The sequence below is a fragment of the Bos taurus genome, chromosome 2, assembly GCF_002263795.3.
Source record: "Bos taurus isolate L1 Dominette 01449 registration number 42190680 breed Hereford chromosome 2, ARS-UCD2.0, whole genome shotgun sequence".
NCBI lineage: Eukaryota > Metazoa > Chordata > Mammalia > Artiodactyla > Bovidae > Bos > Bos taurus.
The window spans coordinates 6,032,106-6,058,389 of NC_037329.1; the positions used below are offsets into that span (position 1 = coordinate 6,032,106).

The 26,284-nt window shown below is 38.6% G+C and overlaps 1 protein-coding gene across 7 annotated transcripts in view; it reads left to right on the top strand.

Moving 5' to 3' along the window:
* The window catches only part of HIBCH (3-hydroxyisobutyryl-CoA hydrolase), a 155,475-nt gene that overhangs the window by 51,235 nt on the left and 77,956 nt on the right, over positions 1–26,284 (top strand). For all 7 annotated transcript variants that reach the window (XR_003030586.2, XM_059877750.1, XM_024979729.2 and 4 more), the window contains one exon: positions 21,119–21,197. Coding sequence is in view for 6 of the 7 variants with exons in the window: in XM_059877750.1 (XP_059733733.1) it covers positions 21,119–21,197 (79 nt within the window). In the remaining variant the exon portion in view is untranslated. The remainder of the gene's footprint in view (positions 1–21,118; positions 21,198–26,284) is intronic.

Consider the following 26,284-nt stretch of genomic DNA (forward strand, 5'->3'; position numbering starts at 1 on the left):
TTAAGTATATATGCATGTATGCTAAGTCGCTTCAGTCGTGTCCAACTCTGTGTGACCCCATAGACGGCAGCCCACCAGGCTCCTCTGTCCCTGGGATTCTCTAGGCAAGAATACTGGAGTGGGTTGCCATTTCCTTCTCCACCAGTTCTATGCTACTGCTGCTGCTGCTGCTAAGTTGCTTCAGTCGTGTTAGACTCTGCGCGACCCCATAGACAGCCTCCTACCAGGCTCCTCTGTCCCTGGGATTTAAGTATTTATATAGAAGAGAAAAAAAATCATTTTTATTTTGTATATGTAGTACTACCTGCATTTCCTTCCCAACTGAATTGAATATAAAGAACTTTTGATTCTTTCCTTTCTTTGTCCCTTTCTCCCTTCCTCCCTTTTCTCTTCCCACCAATGCACCAACTCAAAATATGTATACAATATGGTATTGTTTTTGTGTTTCTCAAAGTGTCCTACAGATGCTGCCAACAGAAGGGTTTGTGATCAATATAAATGGAAAATTAAGATTTCAAGGCATACTTTAGAAGGGGCATATTCTGATGAATAGACAAGAAGTGGGAACTGGGTTGGAAGCACTGAGCATATACAGTCTCCGAAAGACTTTCTGGGCCACAAACCAGACGCATGGAAAACTGACTAGTGCTCAGTTAAGTGGGACCTGCTGAGTCAGATTAAGTTGAGCCACTGATTAATGTCACTGAGACATGTTCTTGTGAAAAGAATGAATAGTCTCACAGACTGAATTAGCTTGATGTACTGCAAGGGTCTGTAAGACATAAGACATCTTTGTTCTGTTTTATTTATTTATTTCTTCTTGCATTGCTTTTAAAAAAAATAAATTTATTTTAATTGGAGGTTAATTACATTGGAGGTTTTGCCATACATTGACATGAATCAGCCATGGGTGTACATGTGTTCCCCATCCTGAACCCCCCTCCCACCTCCCTCTTCATCTCATCCCTCAGGGTCATCCCAGTGCACCAGCCCTGAGCACCCTGTCTCACGCATTGAACCTGGACTGGCGATTCATTGCACGTATGATAATATACATGTTTCAATGCCATTCTCCCAAATCATCCCACCCTCGCCCTCTCCCACAGAGTCCAAAAGTCTGTTCTTTATATCTGTGTCTCTTTTGCTGTCTCATGTATAGGGTCATTGTTATCATCTTTCTAAATTCCATATATATGCATTAATATACTATATTGGTGTTTTTCTTTCTGACTTACTTCACTCTGTATAATAGGCTCCAGTTTCATCTGCCTCATTGGAACTGATTGAAATGTATTCTTTTTAATGGCTGAGTAATATTCCATTGTGTATATGTACCACAGCTTTCTTATCCATTTGTCTGCTGATGGACATCTGGGTTACTTCCATGTCCTGGGTATTATAAACAGTGCTGCGATGAACATTGGGGTACACGTGTCTCTTTCAGTTCTGGTTTCCTTGGTGTGTATGCCCAGCAGTGGGATTGCTGGGTTGTATGGCAGTTCTGTTTCCAGGTTTTTAAGGAATGTCCCCTGTTTTCCATAGTGGCTATACTAGTTTGTATTCCTACCAACAGTGTAAGAGGGTTCCTTTTTCTCCACACCCTCTCCAGCATTTATTGTTTGAGAACTTTTTGATAGCAGCCATTCTAACCGGTGTGAGATGGTACCTCATTGTGGTTTTGATTTGCATTTCTCTTGATAATAAGTGATGTTGAGCATCTTTTCATGTGTTTGTTAGCCATCTGTATGTCTTCTTTATTAACTATGTTAGAGAAGATTTTTAAAGAAGCTTTTAACTTTGGTACACCTCTCCCCCCATGCCATTTAAATATCTTGATTAAAAAACATTATTGTAATACTCTTTAATACACATTAAAGAGTACATTGTAGTATGATGAGACCAGTGAGACTTTCACAGGCCATGCCATTTTTAAATGAGAAACCATCCAAGAAGCTTTCAAAAGATCAGATATTAAGTCACTAACACAGCCTGGAAAATACCCTAAATTTACATTTTAGCCATTTCAGTTGTTTATGCTTGAGACTTTCATTGTGAAGGTTGTAGTCCACCAACCAAAGAATGTTCTTTTTCATGCAATAAAGATAGAAAGGGCTATGCATAGAAAATCAATCGTGTATTTGCTCCTGCACACCATTCATTAGTGATGTTTTGTTTGAAGACTAACTGAGAGGCCTAGCCATGTTACAAAAAAAGAGTTTAGAGTGACCAACCTTCCTCCAGTGAAATAAAAATCATAATAATTCTTACAACTAGAATGAGGTGTGATTGATAGGTAAATTGCAACTCAAGTATGTAACTTGATGATATATAAATACATTGTGAAAGGAATATATTACGAAAGGATCCTCTGATTTTATTCATCTTATAACTTCTGTCTTTTTTGGTTGTGTATTTTAAACAATGTCTTCATATTTCCCCACTGCCGAGTCCTGGCAACCTCAATTCAAGGCTCTGAGTATACTTTATATTCAAGGCTCTGAATCATACTTTTTGTTTTAGTTGTTCCACAAAATAAGTGATATTATCCAGTATTTGTCTTTCCCCTCTGGATTATTTCACTTAGCATAACACCCTCCAGGTTCATCTGTATGTATCCTGCAAATGGCAGGATTTCCTTTTTTAAGATTGAATGATATTCTGTATTTTATATATATGTAATTTATACTGTGTGTATATTACATAATTACTGTATATAATATGCTATATATTCATATTATATATGTGTGTGAATATACACACACACACCACATTTTCTTTATCCATTTATCTATGGACAGACACATAGGTTGTTTCATGTCTTGACTATTGTGAATAATGCTGCAGCGAACATGGGAGTACAGATAACTCTTCAAGACAATAACTTCATTTTCTTTAGGTATATACCCAGAAGTGGAATTTCTAGATAATATGGTTCAGTTCAGTTCAGTTGCTCAGTCGGGTCTGACTCTTTGCGACCCCATGAACCGCAGCATGCCAGGCCTCCCTGTCCATCACCAACTCCCGGAGTCCACCCTGCTTTTAATTTCTTGAAGAACCTCCATACTATATTACAAAGGGGCTGTACCATTTTTCATTCCCACCAACAGTACAAGTATTCCCTTTTCTCCACATTCTTGCTAGTGTTCATCATTTGTCTCTTTAATGATAGACATCCTAACAGATGTGAGGTGAAACCTCATTGTGGTATTATTAACAGATGTTGAATACCTTTTCATGTACCTGTTGGCTATTTTATATACCTTATTTGGAGTAATGTTCAGGTCTTGTGCCCACTTTTCAATTGGATTGTTTTTTTTTTTTTTTGCTATTGAGTTGTGTGAATTTTTTGTATACAGTTGCCCCTTTGTATCCACAGGGGATTGTTTCCAAGACAATGCCCCCTCCCCTGTGCTATGGATACTAAAATCTATGGATGCTCACTGATGCATAGGTGGTTCAGTGGTAGAATTCTTGCTTGCCACATGGGGGGCCTGGGTTTGATTCCCAGCCCATGCAGCTTCAGTGTACCCTTTGGGTTCCCTGATGGCTCAGATGGTAATGAATCTGCCTTCAGTGTAGGAGACCCAGTTTTGATCCCTGGGTTGGGAAGATCCCCTAGAGAAGGGAATGGAAACCCACTTCAGTATGTTTGTCTGGAGAATTCCATGGACAGAGGAGCCTGGTGGGCTACAGTCTGTGGGATCACAGAGAGTCACAACTGAGTGGCTAGTCCCTCACATAAATGGCATAGTATTTGCATATAACCTATGCATATCTTCTTATAAACTTTAAATTATCTCTAGGTTACTTATCGGAGAAGGCAATGGCACCCCACTCCAGTACTCTTGCCTGGAAAATCCCATGGATGGAGAAGCCTGTTAGGCTGCAATCCATGGGGTCGCTAAGAGTCGGACACGACTGAGCGACTTCACTTTCCCTTTTCACTTTCATGCATTGGAGAAAGAAATGGCAACCCACTCCAGTGTTCTTGCCTGGAGAATCCCAGGGACGGGAGCCTGGTGGGCTGCTGTCTATGGGGTCGCACAGAGTCGGACACGACTGAAGTGACTTAGCATAGCATAGGTTACTTATACCTAATATGATGTAAATGCTGTGTAAATACAATGTAAATAGTTGCTGTTGTACAGCAAAATTCAAATTTTGGTTTTTGGATATTTTTGAAAATTTTCCTTCCAGATATTTTCAATTCAGTTGGTTGAATCTGCAGGTTTGGAGAGTTAAGTGTATTCTGGATATTAACCCCTTATCAGTTATATGACATTTCTCCCATTTCAGATGGTAGATGATTTCAGGTCTCCATTCTAGTCTTTAATCCATTTTAAGCTGATTTTTGTGTATGGTGTGAGGGATTTAGTTTCATTTTTCCCATGTGGCTAGTTTCATTTTTTCCCATTCCAGTTTTCACATATTGTGTGGCTTTATTAATGTTTATAGGCTCACTTTGCCTTTTTTTTTTTTTTTTGAGTGGGGTTCCATTGATTTTTTTATGCCAATACCATAGTGTTTGGATGACTGTAGCTTTGTAATATGATTTGAAGTCAGAAAGTATCATCCTTCCAGCTTTTGTTTTTCTTTCTCAAGATTGCTTTGGCTGTTTGGGGTCTTTTGTGGTTTCATACAATTTTTAAGATTATTCTATTTCTGTGAAAAATGCCAATGGAATTTTAAGAGATTATGTTAAATCTGTAGCTGCTTTGGGTATATGGACATCTAAACAACGTTAATTCTTTGAATTCATGAGCACAGAATATCTTTCCATAATATGTATCTTCTGCAGTTTCCTTCATCAGTGTCTTATAGTTGTGCATATGCAGCTCTTTCACCTCCTTGGTTAAATTTATTCTTAGCTATTTTTTTTGTTGATGCAGTTGTAAATGGGAGTGTTTTTAGGTTCTTTTTCTGAAAGTTATTTGTGTACAGAAACACAACTGACTTTTGTGTACTGATTTTGTATTCTGAATTTATTTACTAGTTTAAACAGTTTTTTGGTGGCATCTTTAGGATTTTCTATATATAAGATCATGTCATCTTCAGAGATAGTTTTACTTCCTTTCTGCTTTAGATCCTTTTATTTCTTTTTCTTGCTATTCTTTGGAACTCTGCATTCAGATGTTTATATCTTTCCTTTTCTCCTTTACTTTTCGCTTCTCTTCTTTTCACAGCTATATGTAAGACCTCCCCAGACAGCCATTTTGCTTTTTTGCATTTCTTTTCCATGGGGATGGTCTTGATCCCTGTCTCCTGTACAATGTCACGAACCTCATTCCATAGTTCATCAGGCACTCTATCTATCAGATCTAGGCCCTTAAATCTATTTCTTACTTCCACTGTATAATCATAAGGGATTTGATTTAGGTCATACCTGAATGGTCTAGTGGTTTTCCCTACTTTCTTCAATTTAAGTCTGAATTTGGCAATAAGGAGTTCATGGTCTGAGCCACAGTCAGCTCCTGGTCTTGTTTTTGCTGACTGTATAGAGCTTCTCCATCTTTGGCTGCAAAGAATAAAATCAATCTGATTTCGATGTTGACCATCTGATGATGTCCATGTATAGAGTCTTCTCTTGTGTTGTTGGAAGAGGGTGTTTGTTATGACCAGTGCATTTTCTTGGCAAAACTATTAGTCTTTACCCTGCTTCATTCCGTATTCCAAGGCCAAATGTGCCTGTTACTGCAGGTGTTCTTGACTTCCTACTTTTGCATTCCAGTCCCCTATAATGAAAAGGACATCTTTTTTAGGTGTTAGTTCTAAAAGGTCTTGTAGGTCTTCATAGAACCGTTCAACTTCAGCTTCTTCAGCGTTACTGGTTGGGGTATAGACTTGGATTACTATGGTATTGAATGGTTTGCCTTGGAAATGAACAGAGATCATTCTGTCATTTTTGAGATTGCATCCAAGTACTGCATTTCAGACTCTTTTGTTGACCATAATGGCTACTCCATTTCTTCTGAGGGATTCCTGCCCACAGTAGTAGATATAATAGTCATCTGAGTTAAATTCACCCATTCCAGTCCATTTCAGTTCGCTGATTTCTAGAATGTCGACATTCACTCTCGCCATCTCTTGTTTGACCACTTCCAATTTGCCTTGATTCATGAACCTGACATTCCAGGTTCCTATGCAATATTGCTCTTTACAGCATGGGACCTTGCTTCTATCACCAGTCACATCCACAGCTGGGTATTCTTTTTGCTTTGGCTCCATCCCTTCATTCTTTCTGGAGTTATTTCTCCACTGATCTCCAGTAGCATATTGGGCACCTACTGACCTGGGGAGTTTCTCTTTCAGTATCCTATCATTTTGCCTTTTCATGCTGTTCATGGGGTTCTCAAGGCAAGAATACTGAAGTGGTTTGCCATTCCCTTCTCCAGTGGACCACATTTTGTCAGATCTCTCCACCATGACCCGCCCGTCTTGGGTTGCCCCGTGGGCATGGCTTAGTTTCATCTTGACTAATTGCTTGGACTAGACTTTCTATGGTGAATAAAAGTGGTGAGAGTGGGCATCCTTATCTTACTCCTGATCATTAGAGGAAAAGCTTTCAGCTTTTCACTGTTGAGTATGATATTAGCTGTGGGCTTGTCATATATGGACTTTATTATGTTGAGGTACATTTCATCTACATTTAACTTGTTGAGGGTTTTTATTGTAAAAGAATGTCAAATTTTATCAAATGCTTTTTCTGCAACTATTGAGATGATCATGTGATTTTTATCCTTCATTTTGTTAATGTTGTACATCCTGTTGATTGCATATGTTGAGCCATTCTTGCATCTCGGGAATAAATCCTACTTGATCATTATATATGGTTCTTTTATTGTTGAATTTGGTTTCCTGATATTTTGTTTTTCACATGTGTGTTCATCAGGAATATTGTTCTGTAATATCCTTTTCTTATAGTGTTTTTGTCTAATAAGAATGATAGACATTTTTATTGCTAAGCCTGTTTGTGTGGATCAAGGTTACCTGATCTCAGAACATGAATCTGAGACAAGTATGCATTGAACTCTGGTATGATGGAACTAGACTTGAATGTGCAAGGATAAAGGGATCAGTCAGAGGCTAAAGGAAGGTATTGCAGTGCAGTTGCCCTGGGAAGTAAAAAGAACTGTATTGACAGGCAAAGTTGTCTTATAGAGAAAACAATAAAGTATATTAAGAGAGGGAGAATAATCAGACAAAAAAGGATATGGGGAATTCCCTCCTGGTCCAGTGGTTAAGACTAGGAGCATTCACTGCCAGGACCCGTGTTTGATCCCTGCTCAGGGAACTAAGATCCCACAAGCTGCATGGCATGGCCAAAAAAAGAGAAAAAGAGCCTCTTTAAAGAATAAAGATTGGTAACATGGCAGGATCTATAAAAGGAAGAATAGAGAGGAAATTTTCGTTGGATTTCTAAGTGTTTAGAATAAATTATACATTCATTTTCATTTGTGTTCACTAATGAAATGTTTTCAAAGGGGTGGAGATCTTTTTCTTCATAGAGAGGGTTAGGTTCCTGCCCTTCCCCCATAGCATTCTATCTACTTATATTTTGTTCTGCTCTTTGAGGAAAGAGTAAAGATTGCTTTTATTTGCAGAATTTCTCATAATAGATTTTTAGGGTTATCTCATTTCTCGGCAAACCTTTTTCATAGGTAAGCATGGGGTTCTGTTTTTCAAGATATGATGGATTACCCTCTAACAAATGTTTCTCCAACATTTAACCCCATGTCACCCATTGTCTGTCTTATTAGATAGGGCCTTTTAGCCTGTCCTTCCCTCTACTGTTTTCACCCTAGCTTTTAGCCCAGACATATCTAGTACAGAATTGGGGAGTGCTTCCATTTACTAAGCAGGAACTTCGCTTTACTGCTTGCCCTCTGCTCAATCCCTATCCTCACTTTTAGGTATTGATTTCTGAGAAGTAGGACTTTTAACTTTCCAAGAGTGTGGGTATTCTTGGCAACTTTCATAGACTTGCAGATTCTCAGATCTACAGAGAATTCTTTTCCTTTTTCCTTGGCCATTTCCTGTGGTCCTACTGGTCAGGATTTTGGTTCATTTCCTTTTTAACTGTGAAAGTGTTAGTCACTTAGTCGTGTCTGACTCTTTGCGACACCATGGACTATAGCCTGCCAGGATCCTCTGTCCATGGGATTCTCCAGGCAAGAATACTAGAGTGAGTTGCCATTCCCTTTCTCCAGGGGATCTTCCTGACCCAGGGATAGAACCCTGTTCTCCCACATTGTGGGCAGACTCTTTTCCATCTGAGCCATCAGGGAAGCATACTAGGTTCTTGGTCAAGTGGCATACAAGGTCTTGGTCTGTGCCATTCTCATCCTGCCTCTATTTTACCCCCACTGTGCTGAGTTGGATGATTTGTGGTCTAGAGGGCTTTGTGCCTTATTGATGCTTCAGATTATTTCACAGAGAAGAAAGGGGTAGGGGAGCTCCACTTGCCCATAAAACGAGCTCATTCTCCTGATATATGCACACAAGAGGTTTAAGACTAACTAGAGGTTCATTTTGATTTTAGCCATAATATGAGGTTGCTCTCAGCTGTTTCAACAACTAGCAAAAGTTACTGGATGTACTGGTGAGGCTCTGGGGATAAGATAGTGAGCAGGATAAATCTGTTTTCTTTCCTTATGGAGATTACTGTCTTGTGAGGCGAGTATACGGTGGTCTGGAAATACATGAGTCCCAGCCTTAACTGTGTATGTATGTGCAAGCACTTTAGTAATGGGGATGGTGTAGGGAAAGGATACTGGAGGAAGTTTTATTTAAGCTGAGACTTAAAGAAAAACCAACCAGGAACAAACAAGTTGGGATAGTGGACAAATGTGATATAGTTGTTGCAGGTGCATTAAAGAGGTTGATGGAGTATAGAAGATACTGTGTGAGAAGACAAGATTAATAGTATATGTGAAGCTGAGAAGATTCATGTTTGGGAAAAGTTAAATGTGCCTAGATTTGAGATTGTGAAGGAGAAAGTGGTTCAGATCTTTGGTTAGAGAGGAAAGCAAGAAGCCAGGTCAGTCCTCTTATATAAGATATATTAAGTTGTTTATCCTGATATCAAGAGGGAAAGCCATTTTTATTTCTTGTGGGAAGAACAGGTGTAGGGGGCATGGGTAGGTTCGGATGTAAAGAGATTATTCAGGAAGCTATTGTAGGGATCCAGGTGAGTGATTGTGGTGATGTTGAGCTAAGGAAGAGATAATGAAGGGGGAGAAAATTAGGTTTAAGGGAGATACTTAGGAGGAGACTTGTGGGATTCAGTGATGTATTAGGTGTGAGAGATAACGGAAAGATAGAGGCAAGGATTAATCCCAGATTTTTAGACTGGGCAGTGGGATGAACAATGGACTATTTAAGATGTGGGAGGAAGTATGGCTATGAAAAGAAGAGAAGTGAAAAGCAAAGGAGAAAAGGAAAGACATAAGCATCTGAATGCAGAGTTCCAAAGAATAGCAAGAAGAGATAAGAAAGCCTTCTTCAGTGATCAATGCATAAAAATAGAGGAAAACAACAGAATGGGAAAGACTAGAGATCTCTTCAAGGAAATTAGAGATACCAAGGGAACATTTCATGTAAAGATGGGCTCGATAAAGGACAGAAATGGTATGGACCTAACAGAAGCAGAAGATATTAGGAGGAGGTGGCAAGAATACACAGAAGAACTGTACAAAAAAGATCTTCATGACCCAGATAATCACAATGGTGTGATCACTGACCTAGAGCCAGACATCCTGGAATGTGAAGTCAAGTGGGCCTTAGAAAGCATCACTATGAACAAAGCTAGTGGAGGTGATGGAATTCCAGTGGAGCTGTTCCAAATCCTGAAAGATGATGCTGTGAAAGTGCTGCACTCAATATGCCAGCAAATTTGGAAAACTCAGCAGCGGCCACAGGACTGGAAAAGGTCAGTTTTCGTTCCAATCCCAAAGAAAGGCAATGCCAAAGAATGCTCAAACAACTACCGCACGATTGCACTCATCTCACATGCTAGTAAAGTAATGCTCAAAATTCTCCAAGCCAGGCTTCAGCAATATGTGAACTGTGAACTTCCTGATGTTCAAGCTGGTTTTAGAAAAGGCAGAGGAACCAGAGATCAAATTGCCAACATCCGCTGGATCATGGAAAAAGCAAGAGAGTTCCAGAAAAACATCTATTTCTGCTTTATTGACTATGCCAAAGCCTTTGACTGTGTGGATCACAGTAAGCTGTGGAAAATTCTGAAAGAGATGGGAATACCAGACCACCTGACCTGCCTCTTGAGAAACCTGTATGCAGGTCAGGAAGCAACAGTTAGAACTGGACATGGAACAACAGACTGGTTGCAATTAGGAAAAGGAGTTCGTCAAGGCTGTATATTGTCACCCTGCTTATTTAACTTCTATGCAGAAGTACATCATGAGAAATGGTGGACTGGAAGAAACACAAGCTGGAATCAAGATTGCCAGGAGAAATATCAATAACCTCAGATATACAGATAACACCACCCTTATGGCAGAAAGTGCAGAGGAACTAAAAAGCCTCTTGATGAAAGTGAAAGTGGAGAGTGAAAATGTTGGCTTAAAGCTCAACATTCAGAAAACGAAGATCATGGCATCCGGTCCCATCATTCATGGGCAATAGATGGGGAAACAGTGTCAGACTTCATTTTGGGGGGCTCCAAAATCACTGCAGATGGTGACTTCAGCCATGAAATTAAAAGACGCTTACTCCTTGGAAGGAAAGTTATGACCAACCTAGACAGCATATTGAAAAGCAGAGACATTACTTTGCCAACAAGGGTTCGTCTAGTCAACGCTATGGTTTTTCCAGTGGTCATGTATGGATGTGAGAGTTGGACTGTGAAGAAGGCTGAGCACCGAAGAATTGATGCATTTGAACTGTGGTGTTGGAGAAGACTCTTGAGAGTCCCTTGGACTGCAAGGAGATCCAACCAGTCCATTCTGAAGGAGATCAGCCCTGGGTGTTCTTTGGAAGGAATGATGCTAAAGCTGAAACTCCAGTACTTCGGCCACCTCATGAGAAGAGTTGACTCATTGGAAAAGACTGTGATGCTGGGAGGGATTGGGGGCAGGAGGAGAAGGGGACGACAGAGGATGAGATGGCTGGATGGCATCACTGACTCGATGGACGTGAGTCTGGGTGAACTCCGGGAGTTGGTGATGGATAGGGAGGCCTGGTGTGCTGCAATTCATGAGGTCGCAAAGAGTTGGACACGACTGAGTGACTGTTCTGATCTGATGGCGGGGGAGTGGATTGGAGAGAGAGTAAAGGGAGATGAATTTAATTTGGGCCTTGTTAGGTGTGAAATGCCTGTGGGCTTATCCATGTTGGAGTATGTTGTCTGAATAGCAGTGTTTCCTCAGTTCTGTAGGTCTGGAGCTCAGGGTGAAATGCCTGTGGGCTTATCCGTGTGGGAGTATGTTGTCTGAACAGCAGTGTTTCATCAGTTCTGCAGGTCTGGAGCTCAGGGTGCTGCCTAGGTAGGAAGTGTAACTTGAGGATTCAGGCACAGTATGCTTCATGATGTATGCTTCTGCAACGTGAATTAAGTCATAAGTGATTGGTAATGGGAAAATGATATTCAGTTCAGTTCAGTTGCTCAGTCGTTTCCGACTCTCTGCGACCCCACGAATCGCAGCATGCCAGGCCTCCCTGTCCAATCACCAACTCCTGGAGTTTACTCAAACTCATGTCCATTGAGTCGGTGATGCCATCCAGCCATCTCATCCTCTGTCGTCCCCTTCTCCTCCTGCTCCCAATCCCTCCCAGCATCAGGGTCTTTTCCAATGAGTCAGCTCTTCACATGAGGTGGCCAAAGTACTGGAGTTTCAGCTTCAACATCAGTCCTTCCAATGAACACCCAGGACTGATCTCCTTTAGGATGGACTGGTTGGATCTCCTTGCAGTCCAAGGGACTCTCAAGAGTCTTCTCTAACACCACAGTTCAAAAGCATCAATTCTTTGGCACTCAGCTTTCTTCACAGTCCATTCTCACATCCATACATGACCACTGGAAAAACCATACCCTTGACTAGATGGACCTTTATTGGGAAAGTAATGTCTCTGCTTTTTAATATGCCATCTAGGTTGGTCATAACTTTCCTCCCAAGGAAAGTTCATGGCTTTTAAGTTCATGGCTGCAGTCACCATCTGCAGTGATTTTGGAGCCCCAAAAAATAAAGTCAGCCACTGTTTCCACTTTTTCCCCATCTATTTCCCATAGGATAATGCAAAAATTAGATTGGTTCAAGTGCAATTTTCTTTTTTTTTCCTAGGCAAGGAGAGATAGGATATGGCAGTAGATATATAATCATCTAGTGGAGCTTCCCTGGTGGTTTAGATGGTAAAGAACCTGTCTGCAATGCGGGAGACCTGGGTTTGATCCCTGGGGCAGGGAAGATCCCCTGGAGAAGGAAGTGGCAACCCATTGCAATAGTCTTGCCTGGAGAATTCCACAGACAGAGGAGCCTGGTGGGCTACAGTCCATAGGGTCTCAAAGAGTCGGACATGACTTAGCAACCAACACTTCATTTCAGACAGGAAAAGAGCACTTAAGTAGCTCAGTCGTTACACTGTGAATATAAGTTTTCTTGTCTGTATTTTAAGAAAATTAAAAAAAAAAACCCCACAGAAACAAATGCCTGTAGCTGGGGGCGGGGGGGACCTCCTCCATTAGGCGAACTCCCAACTCCTGGCACTTGGTGTTTAATGGCAGTCCCACTGGCTCATAGCTACGCTTCAACCAGTGTCACAGTATCTTCTAGGCCCGCTCTGATTAAAGTATTGTCATTCTTTCTACTTAATTTTTGTGCATTTTAAATTTTGCTGTGGCATTCTTTATTCATATTGAGCTGGCAGTCCTAATCAAGTCCCTGGGACCATTTAGACTTTCTATTAGCACTCAGATTACAAAGCTGCATAGGTTTTGGGCAGACTGCTGAAACTATTTTTCTTATAAGATCTGTCCAGTTTTGTAGAGCCTGAGGATTTTTTCAGGAACTTATATTATAGCAGAGATACTTGTATTGAAAATTTGTCAGTAGAAAAGATTGTGCAAGGAAATGTGACGAAATAGAGTGAGAGCCAAAATAAGTCCAGAATGGAATACAAAAGTTTATTGGCCAGAGGCAAAACAAGGAGCCTATAAAAGACATTGAAAAAAGGGAGCCCAGAAGATTGGGGCAAACCAGAAGGATGGACTTGTCCTGGAAACCTTCATGTTGGTTTCTGTACCCCCAGAAACCTTTGATAATGTGCTTTGTGGTAGAGAACCATATTCCAGGTTCATTTGGTAAATTTCATTCACCAGACTTAGAAATCAGCTGTTTTTCCGAGGATGGATAGCCATAATATTCTTCTTCGTTGGTGTTTAGTCACCAAGTCATGTCCAGCTCTTTTGCAACCCCATGGACTGCAGCCTGCCAGGCTCCTGTGCCCTGGGATTTCCCAGGCACAAATACTGGAGTGGGTTGCCATGTCCTTCTCCAGGAAGATACCCTGCATTACAGGCAGATTCTTTACCACTGAGCTACCAGGCTGGCCCCAGTAATAGCCTGGCACTCGTTAAGTTTGTAACTGTTTTCTAGGCTTTTTTGAAGAGAACTTAGAATGTGTTTTGTTTTTAAGAGAAAACAGATCCTAAATTGAATACTTCCTATGCAAATTTAGATTCTTATTCCTTTGATATTTGTATCTTTCTTCCCATATATGTTGAATATCTTGTTTTTTAAAAAAGTAACATTTATATGGCTGTGCACCTGAAACTGTCACAACATGGTTAGCCAGCTATACTCCCAATATAAAATAAAAAGTAAAAATAACATTGTGACAAATTTGCTTTGTCCTAATGTGTGTAATAGTTTCAGAATAACAATAGCAACATTATTATGAAGAATAGTCACTTGAGATAATTGCTATCTTTGCCCTATACCAATTTATTTTAGTAACTTAGCTTTTTCATATTTTCCCAGAGTATTTGATTCTCATGAAACAATTATTTATTTATGACTGTTATTTGGTAAACTCTGAACTCAAAAGATCAGAGAGGTGAAAGTCGCTCAGTCATGTCCAACTCTTTGCGACCCCATGGATTATACATTCCATGGAATTCTCCAGGCCAGAATACTGGAGTTACTTTTCCCTTCTTCTCCAAGGGATCTTCCCAACCTAGGGATCGAATGCAGGTCTCCTGCATTGTGGGTGGATTCTTTACCAGCTGAGCCACAAGGGAAGCCCAAGAATACCGGAGTGAGTAGCCTTATCCCTTCTCTAGGGGATCTTCCCGACCCAGGAATTGAACCCAGGTCTCATGCATTACATGCAGATTGTTTACCGACTGAGCTATCAGGGAAGCCCTGCATCAGGCATATCAGAGAGTAGCTTTCAGGATGCTAATTAATATGGATATTAGTTAATGTTTTATGGAGTTAATAGAAATCTTTGGTAAATCTGAGGTCTATTAAGAGTTCCTCTATTATAATAACCCTTCTTGTTTGAATATATGATATAAGGCAGTGGTTTCTTAGAGCCTCTCTTTTTAAGCATCTATTAAATACATAGGGGCTTCTCTGGTGGCTCAGACAATGAAGAATCTCCCTGGAATGCAGGAGACCTGAGTTTGACCCCTGGGTGGAAAAGATCCTCTGGAGGAGGAAATGGCAACCCACTCCAGTATTCTTGCCTGGAGAATCCCATGGACAGAGGAGCCTTGCAGGCTACAGTCCATGCAGTCACAAATACAGATGTTTAAATATAATATGTGATAATGTTATATTGGGAGAATGTGATTATTGAGGTAAAAACCTTGAGTATGAATTTAGGAGGTGTGTGTAAGAGTTATTTATAATTTATGTTTTAAAGTATGATGTACCAAAATTCATATTTTACTCACTGGCTTTTTTATTGTGACATAATTGATGTATAATTAGTTTTAGGTGTACAACATAATAGTTTGATGTATGTATATGTTGTAAAACAATGTTAATACTCATCACTGCACATACTTGAAAAAAATGTTTTTTTCTTATGATGAAGACTTTTAAGATTTATTCTCTTAGCAACTTTCACATCTCTGTTTTTCGTTTAAAGCAGAACTGTACCTTCAAGGATGTTAGACTGTTAATTCATAAATAAGTTAAATATTTCTACCTCAATTATTTGTTTCTATTGAATATGTTTTGTCTAAACATAGCATGAACTATGTGCATCCAAAGCAGAATAAAAAAATGTGTCTGGTGCTAATCTCTGTAGTCTATCAGTATACATTAATGTTACATCGTCATTATGTTAATACCACTAATATGCAGTATTAGCCTGTTAATGTGAGAAGTGTCACACATTAATATTAATGTGAGAAGTGTCACACAATAAAATGTCATTGTTTTTACTGTGTAGGCTGCTAATTTAAAGCATGTGGACCTGAGATGCATTATGAAACTTATGATACTTATAATATTACATACCATAGTGAGATTATGTGTGATGAAAAATCTATTTGAATTTCTAACAAAAATATCTAATTTCAAAACACCATTTATAATCATGAATGATGGTGATAGAAGACTGTCTCACATACTCTCTGATACTGTGATGTACTGTTTGTTCTGGACAGGCGCTTACTCATTCTCTGTGATTATAATTTAAATTCATGAGTCTGTGTGTGAGCATTAGTCACATCACCCCATTGTCTGCCTTTCTGACTTTGTTGTTTTCTTTACTGTGGTTGTTGGTGCTGGTTACTCTGGAACATTTATTTTTATTCTCATTTTGGTTAAAAGGACTGTTTTATTGTGATTATTATTTATTATATTTATTATATATATATTTATATATATTATATATAATGTTTATATTTATTATATAAATAAATAAAATTTATTTATTATTTATATTTACTGTTGTTATTATTTATTTCTGTAAGTTTATTGTGTAAACTTACAGAAAAGTTGCAAAAGTAGTACAGAGAACTCTGATGTATCTTTCATCCACATTCCTTGTTATTTCCACATTTGCTTTATTTTCTCTTCTCTCCGAAATGTGTCTAGTTTCTGAACCATTTGGGAGAATGCTGGAGACATGATAATCCTCTGTTTCTAAATTATTCATTATGTATTGCCTTGGAATAAGGACACCAAAATCAGGAAATTTAATACCGAAATATCTGGAACATTTCTTTTTCAGCTACCAAACTAAATTGTTCTACGTGTGGTTTGTTTGTTTTGTGTTGGGAGATTAATCTTGTCTTTAGTGGAAATCATGGAACAATTGACTATATTAAATTAACTTTAAATACCTGTATAATTTTCAGTTTTTAAAAATTAATGTTGCTTTTTTGTCTAGAATAACAATATTGAAATACTGAAGTGATGCTTATTTCTAAAGCATCAGATAAACAGATTTGCATTTTGAAGGCTTTAATTTGGGGCTTCCGTGGTGGCTCAGTTGGTAAAGAATCCACCTGCCAATGTGAGAGATGCATGTTTGATCCCTGGATTGAGAAGATACCCTGGAGAAGGAAATGGCAAACCAGTATTCCTGCACAGAAAATCAAAGGACACAGGAGCCTGGCGGGCTATAGTCCATGGGGTTGCGAAAGAGTTGATTGCAAAAGAGTTGGACACAACTTAGTGATTAAACAACAACAAAATTTTGCTTTTTAAAGTAATTATAATGAGATCTTCTTTAAAAGCCTTAAAGCTATACCAGCCTTTCCTGTCATTAAACAGTCTGGAAACTCACCTGGCTACGTCTCTTAATTTAAAAAAAGTTTTAGATTGCCTAAGTTTTGCCTTTAAGAATGTGAAGCTTAAAGTAGGTTACAAGTTTGCCTACATTCATATATTCAGTTATTCATGCTTATCCACATTCGTATTCTCTATATGAGATTATAAATATGGATCAGACTCATTTTATCTGCACATGCTCATACAGTATTGCAATTAAAATTATTTAATAATAATCCAGCTAAAAAGCAATGTCAGAATGCTTGCAATATCATAATTATAAGACCCAGAAAGATTAAATGTAAAATAACAGAAAAAGATACCATACCAATACAGAATAAAGCTAATGGTTATTTTTATATCAAATAAGGGATGTGCTTGCATGTGTGCTAAGTCGCTTCTGTTGTGTCTGACTCTTTGCCACTCCATGGACTGTAGCCTGCCAGGCTCCCCAGTTCATGGAATTCTCCAGGCAAGAATACTGGAGTGGGTTGCCATGCCCTCCTCCAGGGGATCTTCCTCACCCAGGGATCGAACCCACATCTCTTTTGTGTCCTATATTGGCAAATGGGTTCTTTACCACTAGTGCCACCTGGGAAGCCCCAAGTAAGGTACATTTTATGGCAAAAACTTGTACTTGGTTTAGAAGGACATTTCACAGGTATAAAAATAGGTATAACAAATCTAAATTTGTATGTCCTGTGAATCTTTCTATTGTGTATTTTTTCTATTAGGCTTTAGTCATGTGGTCTTATGTTGGATTATTTCTAATCAAGTGCTGGTTATTTATGATTGACTTATTTCTACTTCAGTATTATTTGAGCCCTAAGATATAATCTCCTGACCTTTGTATCTAGTAGTATTTAGGCTAAGGGCTCTAGCATCCCAGATCATCTCAATTCAGTCAGGAATGAGAGGCTTTGAAGCTGATCTTCACTTCGTGTGAAGGATTATTTGAATCCAGGCCACTGTAACTCATAATGTATAACATTTGGGGGCTCAATTCAGCAAGCCCTAAATTTCAGTTCTTGTTCTCTCAGCAGGTAGGACTTAGTTCAGTTCATTGAAAATTGTTCAGCCTTTCTCCTTAAGATCAGTGAGATCACATTCTGAAAGTAATCTTATTGATTATAATCAACATAGAAAGATATTTTATAAGTATTGTGTAAAACCGTTTCTAGCAATGAAGCAGAACAGAATTACTTAATGAGTTTTGTAACATATGACTCTGAGAAACAGTGGGAACAAGCCTCTGCCTCTTAAGATAACTCTAGTGGTGTGATATTTTCAAACATTTAAAAATGTGTGGTCTTTCAAAAAATTGGAAAGTCCTTAAAGGAGAAATAGACAAAATCACAATCCTAGGAGAAGTTTTGAATATACTAATTTCAATAACAGATGAAACAGACATAAACAGTATATATATATGTGTATACGATCATTTTACATGCAAGCACATGATTTGAACATTGTTCAGTGAACTTGATCCAGTTAATATGTATTCAATAACTTTCATGTTCATTTCATGTGTGCATGGAGCATTTACCAAAATTGGCCCTAGAATTAGTCTCAGCATATTTCAAAGGCTTAATCTGACAGGCTGTTCTCTGGCCCCAAAGGAATTAAGCTAGTTTTCAATAACAAGTGAAAGTATTAGTCTCTCAGTTACGTAAGACTCTTTGCAACCCCTTGGACTATAGCTCACCAGGCTCCTCTGTCCATAGAATTCTGCAGGCAAGAACAAGCCCTAAGTGGGCCTTAGGAAGCATTGCTACGAACAAAGCTAGTGGAGGTGGTGGAATTCCAGCTGAGCTATTTCAAATCCTAAAAAATGATGCTGTGAAAGTGCACTCAATATGCCAGCAAATTTGGAAAACTCAGCAGTGGCCACAGGACTGGAAAAGGTCAGTTTTCATTCCAATCCCAAAGAAAGGCAATGCCAAAGAATGTTCAAACTACCACACAATTGGACTCATCTCACATACTCGTAAAGTAATGCTCAAAATTCTCCAATCTAGGTTTCAATAATACATGAACAGAGAACTTCCAGATGTTCAAGCTGGATTTAGAAAAGGCAGAGGAACCAGAGATCAAATTGTCAACGTCTGTGGGATCATCGGAAAAGCAGGAGAATTCCAGAAAAACATCTCCTTTGCTTTATTGACTATGCCAAAGCCTTTGACTGTGTGGATCACAACAAACTGTGGAAAATTCTTAAAGAGATTGGAATACTGGAGCACCTTACCTGCCTCCTGAGGAATCTGTATGCAGGTCAAAAAGCAACAGTTAGAACCAGACGTGAAACAACGAACTGGTTCAAAATTGGGGAAAGAGAATGTCAAGGCTGTATACTGTCACCCTGATTATTTAACTTATATGCAGAGTACATCATACGAAATGCTGGGCTGGATGACTCACAAGCTGGAGTCAGGATTGTGGGGAGAAATATGAATAACCTCAGGTATGCAGATGATATCACCTTCATGGCAGAAAGTTAAGAGGAACTAAAGAGCCCCTTTATGAGGGTGAAAGAGGAGAGTGAAAAACCTGGCTTAAAACTCAGTATTCAGAAAACTAAGGTCATGGCATCTAGTTCCATCACTTCATGGCAAATAGATGGGGAAAGAATGGAAATAGTGACAGACTTTATTTTCTTGGGCTCCAGAATCACTGCAGATGGTGACTACAGCCATGAAATTAAAAGATCCTTGCTCCTTGGAAGAAAAGCTATGACAAACCTAGACAGCATGTTGAAAAGCAGAGAGTTCACTTTGTTGACAAAGGTCTGTGTAGTCAAAGCTGTGTTTTTTCCAGTAGTCATGTATGGATGTGAGAGTTGGACCATAAAGAAAGCTGAGCGCTGAAGAATTGATGCTTTCAAACTGTGGTGCTGGAGAAGACTCTTGAAAATCCCTTGGACAGCAAGGAGATTAAACCAGTAAATCCTAAAGGAAATCAGTCCTGAATATTCATTGGGAGGACTGATGCTGAAGCTGAAGCTCCAACACTTTGGTCACCTGATGCAAAGAGCCGACTCACTGGTGCTGGGAAAGATTGAGGGCAGAGGAGAACGGGATGACAGAAGATGAGATGGTTGGATGGCATCATCAACTTAATGAACATGAGTCTGAACAAATCCCTTGAGATAGTGAAGGACAGGGAAGCCTGACGTGCTGCAGTCCATGGGGTTGCAAAGAGTTGGACATGACTGAGTGACCGAATGACAACGAAAACATTGTAATAAACAAAATTGCAGAGTAGAATGTGAGGCAAGGGTTCTTACAATAATACAAAAAATTATTAATAAAACTCGTGCATGTGTGCATGCCAATTCGTTTCACTCATGTCCCACTCTTTGTGACCCCATGAACCGTAGCCTGCCAGGCTCCACTCTCCATGGAGTTCTCCAGGCCAGAATACTGGAATGGGTAGCTGTTCCCTTCCTTCGGGGCATTTCCCAACCTGGGGATTGAACCCAGGTCTCCCACACTGCAGGCAGATACTTTACCATCTGAGCCACCAGGGAAGCCAAAGATAGAATTCACTGGTTCAGAAGGATTAAGAATAAGTAGATGTTTTGAGTATTGTGAAAAGAACATAACGTAGGAAATGTATGTCACAATGTGAGCATTGATACAAACTTGAATTCTTTGTAATCACATATGTACCTCTTATTTTATTCAAATATGTCTGTTTATTCCAGAGATGTCTCTTAAGTTTGTCCTTTTCAGTGTGTTTATCAAATCAGAAAAGAATTTCAGCCAAATCTTTTTATTTTGTAAAACTTTTGCATACTAATCAGTTTTAAGAGTTAAACAGTTCCTAAGTGGTATGTCTGAGAAAAATGTTGCTAATTTTATTTGATGGAATAATGTGAATAAATAAAATGTGTGAATATTCTATTTAAGGCCACTGAAATTTGCTAGAAGAGCTTGGTTATGCTTTTTTGATGATTCGTCCCACTGAGAACAGCCAGTGGTTCTGTGAATAGTCAGTACTCTGTAATGCTGAGTCTGGTTTGAAATGAGAAGGAATTGGGGGAGAGGATATGAAGTAGAACACAGGACACTGATGAAAGGTGGCTTGCTGCTAAAACAAATCTGTTCCATATATCAGGAATACCCATATATCTTTTTGCTTAGTAAGTTCTGAAATTGTGCGGTTTAGGTTTTCCCTCTCATCTGTCTCCTGAAATTTCCTTTAAAGATATGCTTTATGAGGTGTTATAGATAATGCATATTATGTATGTCTTTATATATAATATATATGGATAATTTACTTGGCTTTTAATGTTTATAAATGTGAGAGTTTAATTTTTTTTTTTTTTTTTTACCCCCACATTATTTTTAAGTGATTTTTTGCCTTTTTCCTAGGGAGTTGGTGTCTCAGTTCATGGGCAATTCCGAGTGGCTACCGAAAAGTCTGTTTTTGCGATGCCAGAAACAGCAATAGGTAAACTAAAACAAAAACCACCACAATAATTACTTTTAGAATGATCAGATTTTGATACTTTTCAAATTACATTGTTATTGAAGGAATCGATGGAATTTTGTGTGAGCTACAGCAAAGAAAGAACTTTTAAAACAAAATTATTATAGGAAGATACCTGAGAGTTTATATTAGCTCACAGGTTTATCTGAAAACAGAAAAGCAAGCATATTTAACTGGAAACACTAGCACATTGTAGTTGATTTTATTTATTTATTCTTATTGAAGTGTACTTGCTTTACAATGCTGTGCTAAGTTCTGCTGTACATATATTTAATTTTAGATAAAAAATTATTAGAGGAAATATTCTTGCATTCAGATCTAGTCTTAATTTGGAATTAACTTTTTATGTGGTGTGAGGTGTGGGTCAAAGGTATAGATCAAAGTTTAGGTCAAAGGTATAGATCAAAGTTTATATTTGCTTATGGAGATTAAATCATTCCCACATTATTTTTTGGAAAAAGCTGCTGTTTCTCCACTGATTGCCTTTATGCCTTTGTAAGTGCCAATCATGGTGCTAATGCCCTGCTGTTTTGATTACTGTTGCTTTACAGTAAGTCCTGATCAAGTAATGATAATCCTCTAATTTTGTTCTGTTTTTTCCCCTCCCAAATTGTTTTGGCTATACAGATCATTTGTATTTCTGTATGAATTTTAGAGTTGTCAGGCAAGTGTATTCTCCTTGGTTCTGTCTCATCACAACAAATATTTGGAGTGATGGACATTAAAGCCGTCCGTGCGTCACAGCTCTTGGGTCTTGAACAGACTGTGTTATTGCTCTTAGACAGATCAGTGTTACAGCTCTATTTTATTTAGAAAATAGCAGGAAAATCCATCCTCGAGGCATGAGGGCATGCCGACCGGAAGACACGAAGAGAAAAGAGTTGGAGAATGCGTCAGTGCGCGGGAGAGAGAGAGAGAGAGACCTAGTCCTTTGGCTCCTCCTTTTATATGTTTTTTCCTCCCCCTGGGCCTGCCCTATGTAAATTGGGCTAGCCAGGAGTGCTGTTTGTTCTACCTGAGGCCCTCACTCTGGTCCTCGGACCTTCTTTTGACCTTCCTTTGTTCTATTTTCGTGGGCTTTTCCCTTCCTTGTCTTTTAGCCACCTCCATTTTGGACTCCTGTTTCCTATTCTAACTACCTAACAGAATGATTTTGTAAGTTTGAACAAGAAAACCTATTAGAATTTTTATTTGGCTTGTCTGCTGCTGCTGCTGCTGCTAAGTTGCTTCAGTTGTGTCCGACCCTGTGTGACCCCATAGACGGCAGCCCACCAGGCTCCCCCGTCCCTGGGATTCTCTAGGCAAGAACACTGGAGTGGGTCGCCATTTCCTTCTCCAATGCATGAAAGTGAAAAGCGAAAGGGAAGTCGCTCAGTCATGTCTGACTCTTAGCGACCCCATGGACTGCAGCCCACCAGGCTCCTCCATCCATTGGCTTGTCTAGGATCTATCAATTTAGGGAGAATTGACATCTTAACAATATTGAGTCTTTAAACTTGTGAGCAAGGTATATCTTTCCATTTATTTAGATCTTCTTTAATTTCTTGAAGCCAAATTTTGTAGTTTTCAATTTTGTATACATCCTTTGTCAGATTTTTTCCTTAAGAATTTAATATTGTTCAATGATATTATAAATGATATTTAAAAAATCTAGTTGTGATTGTTAGTTATCAATATGTAGAAAATGACTTTTGTAGTTTGTATCCTGGGAGAAGGAAAAGGCAGCCCACTCCAGTATTCTTGTCTAGAGTATCTCCATGGACAGAGGCGCCTGGAAGGCTCCAGTCCATGAGGCCGCAAGAGTCAGATACGACTTAGTGACTACACCACCACTACCACTTCATATCCTGCAGTGATAGATTCACTTATTAGTTCTAGTAGATGTTTTGTAGATTGAATTGGATTTTCTAAATATAGTTATGTTCTTTACAAGTAAAGTATGTTTTACTTTTTTTCTTTCCCATCTGGATACTTTTTATTTTTTCTTGTCTAATTCTGCTGGGTAGAACCTCTAATACAGTGTTGAACAGATATGTTGAGAATGGACCTTCAAACATTCAGTCTTCACCAATTAAGTATAATGTTAGATATAGGTTTTTCATAGATGCCCTTTATGAGGATGAGGAACTTTCCTTCTATTGCTTGATTTCTGGGGGATTTTATTAGGAACGGATTTTAGATTTTGTCTTTTTTTCCTGCATCTGTTCATATGACCGCTGGTTTTTTTTTCTTTTCTTTTCTTTTTTAGTTTTTCTTTTTTAGTTTATTGTTAAAGGTGAATTACTTGATTGTTTTTTCAACAGTAAACTAACTCTGCATGCTGGGATAAATCTCACTCTAGTATGTTGTGTTCTACTTTTTAATATGTTGTTGGGTTTGGTTCACTGAAATTTTATTTGGAATTTCTGCATCTGTGTTCATGAGGTGTATTGATCTGTAGTTTTCTAGTAATATCCTTGCTTCTTTTTGATGCAGGATAATGCTGGCTTCATTTCTTGAAAAGTTTTTGTAGAATTGGTTCTTTTTATTTTTTTCCCCCACTGGTTTGGTAGAATTCACCAGTGAAACCATCTAGGCTTGGAGTTTCCTTTTCTAGGCCTGGTAAGGTTTTTAGCTACAAATTAAAATCTTTAATCGATGTAGAATTTTCAAGTTGTCTGTTTCTTCTTGCACAAGATTTGGTCATTTGAGTCTTTTAAAAGTTTGTCCATTTACTAGCATAAAGTTAATTTCCTTATTAGCTTTTCAGTATCTGTAGAACCAGTATCTGGGTCTCTCATTCTTGATATTAGTAACTGTCTTCTGTTTTTTTTCTGATCAATCGAATTAGCATTTTGTTAATTTTATTGATCTCAACATTTTTTTTGGTTTTATTTATTTTCTATTTTATTGATTTCTGCTCTGATATTTATTACTCCTTTCTACTTTCAGTTTCACCTCTTTCTCCAGTCCCCTAAGGTTAAACCTGAGGTCAGGTATAGAATTCTGTTCTGATGTTTAAATGTGATCTTACCCTTATCTTGGTTCCTCTGTGGGTTTTTTTTTTGGTTTTTTTTTTTTTTTACTTTCTATGGCTGCTCTTAAAACTTTCTGTTGATCATTTGATTACGATGTACCTTTGTGTAGCTTTCTTCATGTTTCTTATGTTTGTGCGTGTATATTTTTTAATGGTTGTGCTTGTCTAGTTATGTTTATAGTTTTTGTCAGATTTGGAAATTTTGACATTATTTCTTCAAATATTTTTGTGTTCCACTGTTTCCTTTACAGGAACTCCATTTAAACTCTTATTAGGCTCACTCATGCATTATTCATTTTTAAAAATTTTCTTCTTTTCACCTTGTTGTTGTTCATTCGCTAAGTCGTGATACTTGCTCTTCCTATATCTTCAAGTTCACTAATCCTTTCTTTTACAAAGTTAAAATTGCTCTTAGTCCCATTTAGGTATTTTTTTAGCTTATACATTCATCTTAGTTTTCATCTGTAGTACTATCATGTGGGTGTTTTTTAAAAATATCTTTTTTGTTTTTAGCTTTTTGAACATAAGGTACGTGTATATTATAACTGTGTTGATCTCCTTGTTTGCTAATTCTCATGTATATGTCAGTTCTGAGTCAATTTTGATTGTTATATCATGTCATTATGGGTAGCATCTTCCTGGTTTTAGATACCTGGTATTTTCTTATTGGATCCTAGACATTGTAAGCTTTACTTTGTTGGGTGCTGGCTACTTTTGTATAGATGATTCCTAACTTATGATGGTCTGACTTATGACTTTACAATGGTGCAAAAGCAATATACATGTAGTAGAAACTGTTCTTTGAATTTTGACCTTTTCCTTGGCTGGCCATATCTGGTATCATACTCCTGTGATGCTGGGCAGTAGCAGTGAGTCATTCGTCTTAGGCAGTCATCTAATCACTAAGATAAATATCTGGTACTTGGAACCATTTTGTTTTTCACTTTTAGTGTAATATTCAATAAATTATATGAGATATTCCATCAGTTCAGTTCAGTCGCTCAGTCATGTCCAACTCGTTGCAGCCCCCATGAATCGCAGCATGCCAGGCCTCCCTGTCCATCACCAAATTCCAGAGTTCACCCAAACTCACGTGCATTGAGTCGGTGATGCCATCTAGCCATCTCATCCTCTGAGATATTCAATATTTTATTAAAAAATAAGCCTTGTGTTAGATGATTTTGCCCAACTGTAGGCTAATGTAAGTGTTCTAAGCACATTTAAGGTAGGCTAGGCTAAGCTCCAGTACTTTGGCCACCTCATGCAAAGAGGTGACTCATTGGAAAAGACTCTGATGCTGGGAGGGATTGGGGGCAGGAGGAAAAGGGGACAACAGAGGATGAGATGGCTGGATGGTATCACTGACTCGATGGACGTGAGTTTGAGTGAACTCTGGGAGATGGTGATGGACAGGGAGGCCTGGCGTGCTGCAATTCATGGGGTCGCAAAGAGTCTGACATGACTGAGCGACTGATCTGAACTGAACTGAACTGAGGCTAAGCTATGATTTTTTGATAGATTAGGTGTATTAAATGCATTTTTGACTTACGGTATTTTCAGTTTATGATGGATTTATCAGAATGTGACCCCTACACACAACCCCAATGTAAGTTGAGGAAGATCTGCATTCTTGTAAATGTTCTTTACTTTGCTTCTAGGATGAGGTTAAGTTACTTGGAAATAGTTTGTTCAGGTCTTTTAGGTTTTTTGTTTGTTTGTTTGTTTTTAATATAGGATTGGAGCAGTGTTCAGACTAGGGCTAATTATTTCCTACTACTGAAGCAAGACCCTTCTTTGCATTCTACTCGGTACCTCCACGAATCCTGAGCTTTCATGGTCTGGTTGGTGGGAACAGGTACTATTCTCAGCCCTGTATAGATTCCCAGTACCGTTCTCTGTAATCATTCCTTGTGGTTCTTTCCTTAACCTCACAGTTTCTTCATTGAACACATGTATTTATCAGTACCAAGCTGGGGATTTAAGGGAGACACTCTGCAGATCTCCAGTGTTTTCTCTCTGTGCAGCCCTCTCC